Source organism: Anguilla anguilla, chromosome 2 (assembly GCF_013347855.1).
Source record: "Anguilla anguilla isolate fAngAng1 chromosome 2, fAngAng1.pri, whole genome shotgun sequence".
NCBI lineage: Eukaryota > Metazoa > Chordata > Actinopteri > Anguilliformes > Anguillidae > Anguilla > Anguilla anguilla.
Window position 1 is genome coordinate 28,762,869 of NC_049202.1, and position 14,646 is coordinate 28,777,514.

The 14,646-nt window shown below is 36.5% G+C and overlaps 1 protein-coding gene across 4 annotated transcripts in view; it reads left to right on the plus strand.

Moving 5' to 3' along the window:
* The first annotated feature begins 258 nt into the window (after positions 1 to 258).
* The window catches only part of myom2a (myomesin 2a), a 60,901-nt gene continuing 46,513 nt past the window's right edge, over positions 259 to 14,646 (plus strand). For 3 of the 4 annotated variants that reach the window (XM_035398084.1, XM_035398100.1, XM_035398092.1), the window contains exons 1-7: positions 259 to 362; positions 2,785 to 2,914; positions 4,675 to 4,788; positions 6,097 to 6,238; positions 10,362 to 10,513; positions 11,177 to 11,269; positions 14,264 to 14,352. In XM_035398084.1, the coding sequence (XP_035253975.1) occupies positions 2,814 to 2,914; positions 4,675 to 4,788; positions 6,097 to 6,238; positions 10,362 to 10,513; positions 11,177 to 11,269; positions 14,264 to 14,352 (691 nt within the window). In that variant the 5' untranslated portion in view covers positions 259 to 362; positions 2,785 to 2,813. The remainder of the gene's footprint in view (positions 363 to 2,784; positions 2,915 to 4,674; positions 4,789 to 6,096; positions 6,239 to 10,361; positions 10,514 to 11,176; positions 11,270 to 14,263; positions 14,353 to 14,646) is intronic. The other variant, XM_035398109.1, reaches the window with a different exon arrangement.

A 14,646-nucleotide genomic window follows, 5' to 3' on the forward strand; every position in this document is an offset into this window, starting at 1 on the left:
CAATCACATCTTCTTTCACTTTGTCATTCACTTGAAATATGTGAACCATGCCCTCACCATGTTTACCAATATAGCACTACCAGTAACCTCTGGTGTATATTCAGTATACAGACGAATATTTGTCATTTTTTATTAGGATCCTTAAGTATGCATGTGTACTGACACAATTTTTGGTTCCAGTAGAAATGAAATGGAAAGCTGAGGTAAATGCTATATATAGTCTTATGCCTACCCATAAATGGGATGCGAGAGGAATAACATTCCTTAAGTGCAAGGGTAATATTTTTGTATCAATCGGCAAGTGACTCCCAAGTGGGCTCTGGCTGATGCTCCTCCACTTTGCAGTTCTTTATTCTCCTGGGGTAAGTCAGATTTCCTTTATACTGTTTTTATCAGGCTGAATATTAAAGATTTCTGTGATATCAAGGAAAAAGCTAAGCTTTTCAACATTCATTTTTTTGGGAACAATTTAATTGTCAGAGCTTTTGAAATTCAAACATATTAAGGTAGATGCTTTTTAATGACACATTCAATCTGGACAAGATGTGATCCTGACAATATGCAATCAAGTCAAACAAATTGATATTTTTGAATGCGGATACATTAACAAATGCTAAGTTATTGTTGCATATCTTTTGAGGTGAGATAAAATGAGGTGTTGCACATCTGGCATTTTTGTCTTACTTGAGGGTATAGCACAGAGAAATAAGAAGGAATGCTTTCATAGTTGTTGTAGAAGTATTTTTGATAGTTTCCATTTTCATAGAGATGGTAACGGAAGGCTATATTTTAGTAATGAAGCAGTGTTGTTTATCATTTTGTTTGTTGTACTGTATGTAATCTTTGGCCTTAAAAATATACTTAAATCATTTTATTTAGCCAAAATGTATGGTTTCTGTTACTCACCACAGCATACAAAGAAAACATACTGGGTTCAACTAGGGAGAAAATTCTCAATAAGGTCATGCAGGTCATATGATGGTAAATTATTTTTAAATGAATGTGCTAAAGGACAAAGAGATTTTCTTGTACATTATCATGTGCTTTGGAAGCCTATAGGTGTGAGCTGCTGAGTTGTTGAAACAATTTTATATGGCTTTATTTTTATTCAACATCTTCAATAAAATATTAAATGATGCAGTAGCATATCACCACAGTACTTTTATTTTATTATGATCTCCAACAGAACCAAGGCTTTTACGGCTTTTATAAGTCCAAAATTAAATCAAAACTATTTAACAGTATATTAATAATTTTCATTCATGTATCAATTTCCATTAAAAAAAAAACTTGTTTTAATTGCCACAATTGTTGGATGCATTATTGCCTACACTGTCTAAGAAATTGATTTTTATATTAAAGCAACATTTAAGGGTTCAGGGAATAAGGCTTCAGGACTGAATGTGCCCCATCCTACTTGAAACCAGCAGTCAGCTTACTTCCACTGTGGCATATACTGCTAGTTTATATTATATTGTATTGCAGCCACATTAGCTACAGCAAACAGTCAAAAATAATTAAGTTTACATTAATTATTAATTGATTAATACACATTAATTGATTTTTTTATAATACATTAGAGGTACTGAGTTTCTGTATATTACAGGGTGCACAGGTCATGTCTGTGTTAATGTTAGTGACTTGTAATTATACTGTATGTAAATACCAATCAGAATTCATCTGGGGCTCATGTGGCCTGGAACCCCAGTTATCATTCATTGCAATACACTTTGTATTGTTTAATAGTAAATTGTGCTTAAACAATATGTGTACTTTTAAAAAAAGTGATGATTTTTCAAAAAATCATCCTTTTATCCACCTTTGTGTTTTTACCCAGTACTGAAAGCCCAGACCTATTGCAGGTACATCCCATAATTGCAGCATCTTCTGTAACACTAGCACATGTATTCCTCAGCCATTTTTCTTATCCAGTTGCCCATCAGAGATCTATGCAGTTATTGCGCTGGAGGGCTGTACAAGAACAGACCCTCTGAAACCTAATCCCAGACAGAGACAAGATCCTTCCCAAGACAGATCTAGAGTATGCCAAGACTTATCATAACATACCAAATTTCCATGAGACCAAGACACAAGACCTTTGACCAAGACCAGTCACTATCATCAATCTTAGGGAGCAAAATTTGGTTAAACAGTGAAAAAAATAAAAAATAATCTTTTGGCATTGCTTTATAACAATCATGTATTGTCATTAAACTATTTTACTTATATAATATACCAGCGTTTTCCAAAAACAAAACGTGAAGACACACAATTCTACCCTCCAAATTTATACAAAAATTTATATCAAACTTATAATTCTGACAACTTCTTTCCTGCAAAAGTTTGTCATATATTTCCTTAACTAACATAAAACATGAGAAGGAAATTAATACAGAATTGACAAAATATTGTAAATATATAGTTTTATTTAATAACTATAACACAGTCTTAAGATGGTAAAGTGAGAAAAAACCTGGCAAGATGTAATTTTGTAAAATGGATGCTTATTAGACCAGAGGCGTTCCTTTTGCAAGCTGATACAGGAAATGCCCTGCCAAGTGAAAGTCTTGCGCAGGTGACACAATGGTCAGTTACTATATGCAAGGTCCTGTGGAGCTGCCAACCACATTCAACACTGGCTTGATCAGTGTGGACCAGGTGTGCTTCTGTTTAAGCTGGAGATGACACCCAAAAGTCTCCAAACAGTTATTTTTGATATCGATATCTTGTGTATATTGAAGTGCTGGGAGTTGTCATTTAAAGAGAATGTGCCTTTCCCCTTAGCTTGACAGGTCTTCTGAAGGTTTTGAGCCATGCCTACTAAGGGTTTACCATTTCACCAGCGGAAGCACAAGCATTTTTCCTATGATTATCGCAGCACTGAAGCGAAATATGTTGCCCAGAAGTACTCAAGGTAGGTAGTGTGGTTAGCTTGTTGAATGGCTTTCAATTCATTTAAATGACAAGGATATTTCTCACTTAAGTTTTCTCATGAATAGTGCAGCCATTAAACAACACCAGGTATATCCCATATTGAATGACAATTCCTCTGATAAAATTTTTAAAAATACACGAAGGCCACCAGGTATAGACTATGGTTGGTCTTGAAACATATTGTAACGTACCAGTCCTTCATTTTTTCATATCCCATATTTACCAATTCACAATTGCATTTTTGTACCAATATCAATTCAATGTGTATGTGTTCTGTAATTGCTCCTCTATATGCTATTCTCCACTGGTGGTGCTGGGTGCGACGATCCCACAAAGTATTCAAATGTAATGATGTATGCACATGATGATCTTGCATGCTAAAAAGCAAGCATCTAAAATAAAAAAGGGTCTTCATAATTAGGTTGCTCGATAGTATCGTGCCAGACGACATTGTTGGTTGTCTCTAAGCAACCTTCTTTCTCCAAAATATGGTACCGTGGGATTATCTTCCGAGAACAATAAGCACTCAATGTGCTCCTAGTAATAGTTTTGTTTCAAATGTAAGTATGGTATTTGGAGTGTGAAAGCAAACTTTTGTGCCCACCAGGCACCACATATGTCACCAAGACTTAAACATTAAGAATAGCCACTTTGAGATAACTGTTGGGAAATCCAGTCATGATGGATCCATTATTTCTAAAAACTCAATATTGAAGATTCATGATTTGTGATCTATGAATCCAAATTTGAATCAGAGGTAAATCATTGCTGTTACTGTTCTCTTTATTAACCGCCCCATCCATGTAAAACATCTTAAAATGCATGAGGTAAAATGCATTAAAATGCATTAGGGATAAAAATCTAGGATAAACAATGTTTATAAGTACATTGATCACAACACATATTCAACTTCACAAAAGTTAACATCAGTTAGGCAATACAGAAACACAAAGCTGTATTTATGAGAAAAGAATTGAAGATATGGGATCACAGTTGTCTGACGTTCATCATTTATGACAGGAATGACAGAGAAATTCTATAGGGGGAAATGCAGATGATGTTTTGGGGTGTGTCTTTAGGGTATACTGAAAGGTTATAAGAGCCCCTGCAGACCTAATTTTGGCAGGTAGTCCACTTCACTCTGGGGAGCTTGGGAGCAGAAAGAATGACTCAGTAGCAGAAGAACAAAGACATGGAATTAAGTTAGTTAATCAGCAGATGATGGTCACAGGAACTGAGGATTTTATAAGTAAATTACAGATTGAAGATATACTGGACTGATAACAAAGCGGTAAGCAAAAAAAGGGGTTCTGATTCTGCTAAACTTAACCAGGAATCCTTTCATGCATTGTGGAGTGCATGAAAGAAGCGCAGAAGAAAGAAGTTGAAGCCATCCCAAGCATCACAGTTTTGTATTCATTGATGCAGATGTTGATGTAGAGCATAAGGAAGACTAGCAAATAATAAATTAAAAAAAACAATTTAAAAAAATTTCAGTTGCAATAGCCACTGAAATATCAATATTTTTTACATTAGAATGAGTTTGTTGAGCCAATAAAAACAAGTTATTATTATACTATTATTATTGTTTTTACTTTTTGTACAGGAACAGTTTTAAGAAATTATAGTAACTTTGGGAGAAAGATCATATTGAAGTCCTGACATTGCAAACGCCTGCTTTTTGTGTAGGTCTTTTTTGTTACATGAATATTATTGCTCATTTTAAACATTTGCTTTTAGAAAAACAAGCTCTAAAAAAATACAGAGCCACCACCAGGCCACAGCTCAAGCTTCCCAGTCCATCCAACCTGCAAAGGAGGAGCCAGCCTACAACGTGCCCACATTTAGGCAGAGGTGGGTTCCTTGATATGCCTTCACTTGGCGGGGAGGGGTGGGTGGGGGTGGTGGTGGGGGAGTGGGGGGTCATCTCCAAGGCCATATGTTTGTCTATTTTGAGTGAATGTAAGTGAACACTGGGTAGAAGTCAGAGCTGACAGCTAGTCAAGCCTAGAGGACTGAATACTGCACATTGGTTTGTGTGATGTTGCTTAGGAACAGGGCAAAATTGTTATAGTGGAGATGCAGGACAGGACAGTCCTGTTTATTACCTGGAACTAATGAGAATGTTTTCAAATGCCTGGACATGTCCATATAATAATAATAACAATAATAATAATGATAATAATAATAATAATAAATTATATTATTTTAAAAGCAGTTACGAGGCCAAATGTAAACTTGGGTTTAATGTTCAACAGATACAGACTATATGCACATACATAAGTCCACATATATTTATGTTTCAATAGGTTTCATACATGACTTGGTAATTTTAGAATTTACTCTGCTGTGCAATTATTTGCATGAAACACATGCCCAAATTTATAACCAAACACAATGTAAAACGCATTGATTGACACAGAAAAGATAAATACTGTACACCAAGATTGCACTTGTTTTAAACTCACCACATTGTTGTGAATACAAATCTATGCAACCTCTGAATCTTTCTTAAATAAAAGCAAATATTCACTAGGCTGTTTAAAATAAAGCAGTCGTAGTAAGAGAAATAATTATGAATGTTTCTTCATCTTCAACCATTCAAAGGTGAATTCAAAGCATGAATATGCATTTTCAGGGAAACTAACCATTTTAATAATTACATTGATGAACATTTTAATATCAGTGTAACAAGTTTTGCCTAATTTTTGAAGGATGTATATATAAATAATATAGTAAAAATATATTGTTAATGACAGACCTCACATTTTATGTTGTTCAATAAATCAACCAGGAGACTGTATTAACATAATGCTTAATTTTACGTAAAACTACACTCAGCTATGTTTTCATTTTCTTTCTTTTTTTCCAAAAAAAAAACGCTTTTGAGAGTTGAGACGCAGGTTCCTAACAATCTGTATTACAGTATGACGTGAGAATTACTTCATTACATTACAGGCATTTAGCAGACGCTCTTATCCAGAGCGACGTACAACAAGTGCACTTCTATTGTAATTTCCATAATACAGCCATTCAAATCAAGTATAGTATTTTTTGTCTTTACTTACAGTACCCACCTAGAAAACACATGTAATTGTTGGCAAAAATTGTGATAGCAATGTGTGTGTGTGTGTGTGTGTGTGTGTACATGCGTGTGTGTAGAACTGGGGAAGAGAAAGAAGTGGACGAGTTTGAACGCTGTGCCATCCACTGTGGAAGAGTATTATCTGAGTTGCAGTACGAGGTGCATCTGATGCGAGAATCGGCTCATCGGGAAGTGGAAAGCATAGAGATTAAGAGAGAGGTAAAGGTCTGACTGCATGATCCTGTCAGTTTTTCATGTATTTTTAAAGGTAAATAAACTTACAAGAAAATCTGTAATTGATTAATAAATCCCTCTTTGAAAGAAGAAATACTCCAAATATCTAAACTTATACATAGCCCCCTATTTCATGGCACCATAATGTTTGAGACAAGTGGTTTTACAGGTATTTCTGATTATTCAGGTGTTTTCAATTGCTTCCTCAATCCAGGTATAAGAGAGCATTCAGTATCGAGTCTTGATTCTAGGCTTTTGATTGCCTTTGGAGTCTGTTGTTGGCATATGTCAACATGAGGACTAGAGTTGTGCTAATGAAAGTCAAGGAAGCCATTGGCTGAGAAATAATTTAGGCCTTCCAAAATCTATTTGGAACTTCATTAGTCAGAAAGAGAGCACTCGTGAGCTCTGTAATCGCAAAGGGCCTGATAGGCCAAGGAAGACCTCTACAGTGGATGACTGTAGAATTCGCACTGTAATGAAGAAGAAAACCCCAGGCACCTGTCCGACAGATCAGTAGCGCTTTTTAGCCAGCAACCGTGAATGTGTCAGTGACTACAGTCCACAGAAGACTCCCTGAACAGAACTACAAGGGCTATACTGCAAGATGCAAACTACTAGTTACCCCAAAAGCAGGATGACCAAATTAGTTTTCGAAGATGTACCTAAAACAGTCTGCAGAGTTCTGGGAAAAGGCTTTGTGGATAGATGAGACCAATATTCACTTGTATCAGAATGATGGCAAGTGTGCAAGCCAAAAGGAACTGCCCATGTGAAACGTGGTGGGGGTGTTATGGTTTGGGCATACTATACACTCACCGGCCACTTCATTAGGTGACAGGAGTGGCACCCGGGGTGGTCTTCTGCTGCTGTAGCCCATCTGTTTCAAGGTTTGACGTGGTGTGCATTCAGAGATGCTCTTCTGCATACCTTGGTTGTAACAAGTGGTTATTTGAGTTACTGTTGCCTTTCTATCAGCTCGAACCAGTCTGGCCATTCTCCTCTGACCTCTGCCATCAACAAGGCATTTTCGCCCAGAGAACTGCCGCTCACTGGATATTTTCTCTTTTTCGGACCATTCTCTTTAAACCCTGGAGATGGTTGTGCTTGAAAATCCCAGTAGATCAGCAGTTTCTGAAATACTCAAAACTCTGGCACCAACAACCATGCCATGTCCAAAGTCACTTAAATCACTTTTCTTCCCCATTCTGATGCTTGGTTGGAACTTCAGCAGATCGTCTTGACCATGTCTACATGCTAAAATGCATTGAGTTGCTGCCACGTGATTGGCTGATTAGATATTTGCGTTAACGGGTGCAGTTTGCAGTTGAACAGGTGTACCTAATGGAGTGGCCGGTGAGTGTATATGACTGCTAGAGATACTGGCTGACTTGTCTTCATTGATGATGTAACTGCTGATAACAGCAGCAGAATGAATTCTAAAGTGTACAGAAGCATCTTTAAATTCAGCCACCAAATGCCTCCAAACTCATTGGATGACGCTTCACCCTACAGCAAGACAATGATCACAAATGTACTGCTAAAGCAACAAGGTGTTTTTTCAAGCCAAAAAATTGGGAAATTTTTGAATGGCCAAGTCATTCACTCGGTCTGAATCCAACTGAACATACGTTTCAAAAGCTGAAGAGAAAAGGGGAATTTGGTGAATAGGGGGAAAAAATCCTTTCTTCCTATCAAAATTACAATTTATATTTTGAATGTGGACACAAATTTGTACTATGACTTTAATTTTTTTCAGAACATATGTAAATTATCATGAATAATTCAAAAGCATTCATTTGCATATGAGTTAAAACACTTTTTTTCTCAGTGAAGTCAGAGTTCCTTTTTTCTGTTTCAATGTGGTGAATAATTCAATAGTTGGTTATTTACAGAGGGTTTTTTCAAACTATTGTTTTATTAATTTATTATTTATAAAACCTTATGTATATGCCGAAAGATTCAAATGTTTTGCTATTTTTCCAAATAAAATACACCCTAAAAAAAATAATAATAATATTTGTCAAAAAATAATAATAATAATAATAATTCTGGCTATTTTAGTTAAAAGCACCATGTTAAATTTGACTGGCATATCTATAATTTAGAAAAAAATGTTTTAATTTTTTTGTTCAGGAAACATGTCATTTAGAAAAAAACACAGTTAAAGCTTTTGTGCTTGGTTATACTTGACATGATTGGTTTTACATCTGAATTAACAACAAAGTTGTTTCTGACCACTATTTTTGATATTTTATAAAACTACAGTAGTTGTAGAAGCTAAGTATCATAATATCTCAAAATTGACCTATCTAGCCAAAATAATCTTGTTCACCAGTGGTTTCACCCCCTTAAGGCAACTAGCAGGAAACAAGCCCCCAAAACAAGCAGCAGCTGAAGATGTCTACATTACAGTTCTGGCAGAGCACCACCAGAGAAGATACTCAGCACCTGGGAATGTCTATGGGTTACATACTTCAAACAGTCATTGCATGAAAAAGATATGTGACAAAGTACGAAACATGATTATTATATTATTATAACATTAATATGTCCCAAACATAATGGCGCCCTGAAATAGGGGGTATAAACAATGCTGTAATTTCTACACGGTGAAACCAAAGTGTGTAAAAATACCCTTAAAACCCACTTAAAACCCAGAGCTTTTTGTAAGAATTCACCCCCATTGTGAACCCCATTATGTCTTTAATGAACCTCATTATGTCCAAAACTATATACAGTACAGACATGGTTCAAAGCTTGAAATAAAGAGCACATTTGTACCAAAATGACCATAGAATCAGGGATTCTCTTCTCCTGTTAACATTACTGCCAATCAGCTGGCCCCTTCTGAGTGTGTACTAAACACTGCACCTGGAAATCTTAAGCTTCTTTGCAATTTCTCGCAGGGTATAACCTTGCCACAATATGTTTACTTGGCCTGTACATCTAAGCTTAACACCTTCTTCTTTACCATATTTCTTTCAGTTCTAGTACCTGTCATTTTGAAACTAATTGTACATTTTTCATCTGGAATGTTTTTCTTTATAATTTGTTGCATTTTAATGAAGTTTTTTATGTAAATAGCAGGTCATGTTCACTTATTTGTGTATTTACTGAAGTTTTGCAGAATTCAACACAACTAAGTCAGAGGTGGGCCATGAGGGTTGGGCTTGTTTCTGGTTTCCATGCCAACTTCCGTCTTTATTTCTTAATTAGCGCCTTTTATGCCATCTGATATTTTGGTTACTTGATAAGCACATGAATGACAGTGGAAGACTGTTCTTGTGTCCACTGTAATCTACAAGTGAACCAGTGTTGTTTTATACAGGGAAATAACTCATTTAGCTAGGGTATCTGGTGGAAACCCTGCATACACACCAGCCCTCCAGGAGCAGATAAATGAATCAGCGTGGATACAATGAAGAATCAAGGCCACTTTCTGTCAGGCATATACTGAGAGCTAAAGGCCTCTAAAGGCCTACATGGATTAAGACCCATAGGTACATGTATTCTCATGGAAAATAAAGTGCTGTAATTACCTCAACTTACCTGTAATTACCTCAGATGAGGCCCGCAGGGCTGCTGGGTAGCTCATTCTATAATAGCGCCATTTGCAGCCCATGAGCGAGCACCACGGTCTTGGATAAAATCCGGCCTGTGCTAGTGCTGACTGTGGCCGGCAACCCTGAAGGGGCTGTGCACAATTGGCTTTGCATCATCCAAGGGATATATGGGAGGGATTCAGTCAGCAGGGATAGCAGTGTTCATTGCTTGAGCCACCCCAGTTGGCCTTCCGGGTGCCTGTGGCTTGCTGTCTACACATGTCTGTGATTGGGTCTCCTCTGCCTCCGCACTTTGCAAGTGTGGCTTTTTGCTGTGGTGTGAAAAGAAACAACTGGCTGGCACTGCGTGTTTCCGAGGAGAACCACAATTTGTCTTCACTTTCCAAAGCTGACAGCAGGGGGCATATATGAACACGCTTGTAATTAGTTAATGAATTGAACATTCCAAATTTGGGTGGGATTAGAGATGACAAATTTTAAAAATGGAAAAAAATTATGAGGCCAAGAAAGCCTTTATTCCCGGTGTCTCATGCTGCCAACAGGCCGAAATGATGTCTGTCAAGAAGTACTATCATGAGGAAGTGGGGAAGAGTCCTGATTTCCTGATGACTTTGAGGTCCCATACTGTGTGGGAGAAGTTGCCTGTAAAGCTGTTCTGCACTGTAGAGGGGCACCCCATCCCTGTTGTGAAATGGTAGGAATCTGCCGTCATTAGTCATATGTATGTCACAAGGCCATAAATTCCCAATGTGATTTCATCACCCTGAATATTTCCAGCTTACTCTAATTGACCAACACTAGTACCACTTCCAGCAAGAATGCGGAAAAATGCACATGCCAGCCTTTTTTAAATAAATTGTAATTTTATCATTCACATTGGGAATTATTTTGACTGTTTTGATTATTTTTTATTATATTAATGAAGAACAATCACGTATAGCATACCGCTGAGAAATGATTGACAAACTTAATTCACCGAACACAATAAACTGAATACATATTTTGGTTTCATGAAAATAATGTAATGTTAAATATTTTCAGAAACATTCCCTGTAGAGCAGTGCAAAATTTAGAAGTTTTTTATTTTTATTTTTTAACTTTTATCTATTATAGGTATAAAAGTGTTTGCATCATGACTTGATGTTGATCATCCTTGTAGCTGTGATTAAGGTTGACAAATTGTTTGATGCGTTGTCATAACCCTTTTTTCCTTTTATTTAATCTCTCTGTATTATAATAAAAACATATGTGCACATGATTAATGTTTTTTTTTCATATTAGCCATTGCCTTGGTAAATGTATCATTTAAATGTTATTCCTAGAATAGCTGAGTGACCTGTATATCCATGTTTTTTAGGCTTAAGGATGGCATTGTCATTGACCGACTCAAGGCCCCTGGAAAATACATAATGGACAGCAAGTATGGAGTACATAGTCTGGTGATAAGCAGGTACTTCATTTCAAAGTCATCTATATTGTCCTTTCAGGTGCAAATAAACTAAAATTACAATCTAGTTTTTTTTTCTGGAAAGTGAACAACCAGTTGGCTGAAGTTTCCTTGACCAACATTGACTCAATCGGGGCTTGACATTAACTTTTTGGCTCACCAGCCACTGTGGTATGTAGTTTTACAAAGTCACCAGCCACTCAGCATTTTCACCGGACAAAAAAAGATGTTCTAATGCTAAGATATCATTATGGCTGATCATTTCTATCCGCTCCTAATGTGCATTGAAGGGCAACGTGCAATCTTCTCCCATTGAGGTAATACCTTCTGACTGTTGTATTATCTGTGATACCAACTGATAGGAGGAACAGAAATATGGGGACAAATAGTTTAGGGTTTTACCGGTGTTCTCAGCCATAACGAGAAGAATACTTTTGACTTGTATAATCGGGGGTCATCATACTACATCAGGCACTAGGCATTATTACAGTGTTGGGCAGTAACAATTTTTTTTCTTCTAAGCAATGCTAAGCAGACAAAAATGCAATCATATTACATTCACAAAAATGAAAAGAAGACTAGTAGTTTGCAGCAGTGCAGGCTTGTATACAATGAAAGGCTAAAACAGATGGATTCAAATGCCAGGTTTAAGCTTTGATAATATTTAATCATGTTTAAACAGTCTCCTCTGTCATTCTTTGGCAGTGCTTAGGGTAAACTTGTCCATAAGAAGAAACACATCATTCTGTATCAACACTGTTGGTTGAACAAATTTTTTTTCACCATTTGGAACATTTTTTCACCCGTCCCAGAACTCCTTGAGTGTCAGTGTCTATTCATGTCCAAATGATTTTCAACTAATTAGTTGATCTATCATGCTTCTATCAAGTACCATGTAGTGTGACTTTCTGCTTAGACAATGCTTGAAAATCGTTTTGACTACTACCTTTTGGGAAATTGCAAGCCCAGATTCCATTTGTGAGAGTCAGAGTGTGAGACATGTCAGATGACCTGCATATGGCAGCGAGCCTTTGAGGGTTTCATTGTAGAGCTGTGTTTACAACATATAACTCACTTTAGCAGAGACAAATACATTGTCAAAATCAACCTCAAGTTCAATAGGCATTGTTTGATTCGATCCACAACTGAGCCGTAATTTGTGGCATCAAGGTACACTGTGTTGGCAAGAATAACTTTTAAATCAGGTGTCATTTGCCATCTGTGGGCTTGTTTGCTCATTATGCGAGTCATCATTCTGCCACACTTACTTCTGCCATTGTTGTTTTCGTGGAAAATCCTTTCCATTTCTTATGTGCCTATTTAAAAATGCTAATAATTCTGTATAATCAACTTCTGTATAATCCACTTCAAGTGGAATGTTTTCACTCAAAAATGTGTCTGTTAAATCTTGGATATCAAATCTCATCAATTAACATTTTTGTAAATGCCAGTCGATTGTTTTTGTGCCTATATGGGTTCATTGTAAACTGTACAAAAAAATAAGACTTTATCGGTGTGCAGCATATCAGGAGGGTACTATTGCAGCCTGTCACTCAAAGTCTGTTCTGTGGATGACTCAGAAACTTGCTTTCAACTTGCTAATTTTTGGTGGCTACAACACACATATAAAAGGATAGGTGAGTTTTTATCAATGGGAAATCTAGCCTTTTTGCACCACTGATAGAAACTCAAATATATGATTTTGTTTTTAATAATAAGGAACTTGAAAAGGCTTAATTGCATATGCTACTTCATTTGACCACTCAGCCTGTTACTCAGAGATTTGTTTCTCTGATGTTCGACCACATTTGTTTTATTGAACAGATTTAACCTCTATAGATATAAAATATTTGTTTTTTTAGCTATGGGAAATTAATTTCATGTTAATCTTTATGTTAAGACTAAGTCACTTTACACAAGACATTTTTCTAATGATCATTCACAAAGTAAAAAAATTGTGTTGTGCTTTGAATATGAATGAGAATCCACTGGCATTTACCTTGATAGTTGAGATCTATTCAATATTAATATGATTTATAGATTTACGTCTGGGAAACCAAGTCTTACAAATGGCCCGGTAAGAACACTTTTCCAATTTGGTCAAGAGCTAGACACGATGACACCCTCATCTTGGAGGGTCCTCAGCTGTTCATACCAAAGTGCTGAGCTTGGTGTCATTCGATCCATGACCTCCTTAAAGATCACAGAGTCTCCTGGCTGTCACTTTGACACTTTTTGTCAGATACAGGACTAGTGGTAAGGCTCCACACAAACTCAATATTTCCCCTAAAAATGACAGATTAAGTATAATGAAGAATGTCTTTAAAAGACTTGGGGTATACGAATACTTGATTTGAATTAAAGTTAAAATGTTGATTTGGCATTTAAAACTATATTACCAAATTGGGACGGATTTAAAATAGTACAGACAGGCTGAAGGTCACATTTCTCCTTCTATTCTCACTCTCAGCTCTTCTTGCAGCTTGGAATTTTTGTGATCTGTGTCTGAAGACCCTCCCATATGCTGTAGAATGGAGGTGCAGAGTTTCTATGCACAATGTCAGTTTTCTCACAAGTCATTTTGCCATTATTTACCAGAATCTTTAGAAGTTAAAAAGGTTATGAGGTCAAAGTGATTGGAAGACTTCAGGGAGCTCTCATTGAGATCTCTCAACTCTCACTGCCAAGAGTTTGATTCAACAGACACTAATAGTGTAGTCTGCACAACTATAGTATGTTTTACTTTTCTTAATTTTACTTACACATGAATTTTTTTGCAGTGACTGAATTAAAACAAAGTACCAGCTTCCATGTACTGCTAATATAATGCATAAATCTCATGACATTTTTCTTGTGGCTACTTCCAAATTATGGCTAGATCTGTATTCTACCCTTTAGACAATAATAAGATATTATTCTTTGTCATAATTTGAAAAAAATCTTATTGTTTGATGGATTGCCAGATTTTATTAATGTGTATTCATTTTCTGCCCACAGGTGTGGGATTTCTGATTCTGGTCAATACTCAGCTGTGGCCACGAATTTGCATGGTACTGCTACCACCAGTGCCTCTGTGGTCGTTAAGAGTAAGTGTCACTGCCAGGCTGTCACAGTCACCCATGATAATGATAACCTTTGTAAATCAAGTCTCTGCACCCATAGTCATTGTTTCCTGCCAGTGTTTTCTTGAGTGCTATTTGTGTCAAAGTAAACATAGAGGTGTTACAATTTGAATTAGTTTTTTTTTTTTGTTCCACCCCAAATGTTCCAGGGATTAAGTGCTGTAGTCAATCAGCATTTGTCCTTAACTTTTGATGTACAAGGAAACAACATATCAACTGTTTCCCACAAACTCAGTTTGGCACTGTTGTTTTAGTAAT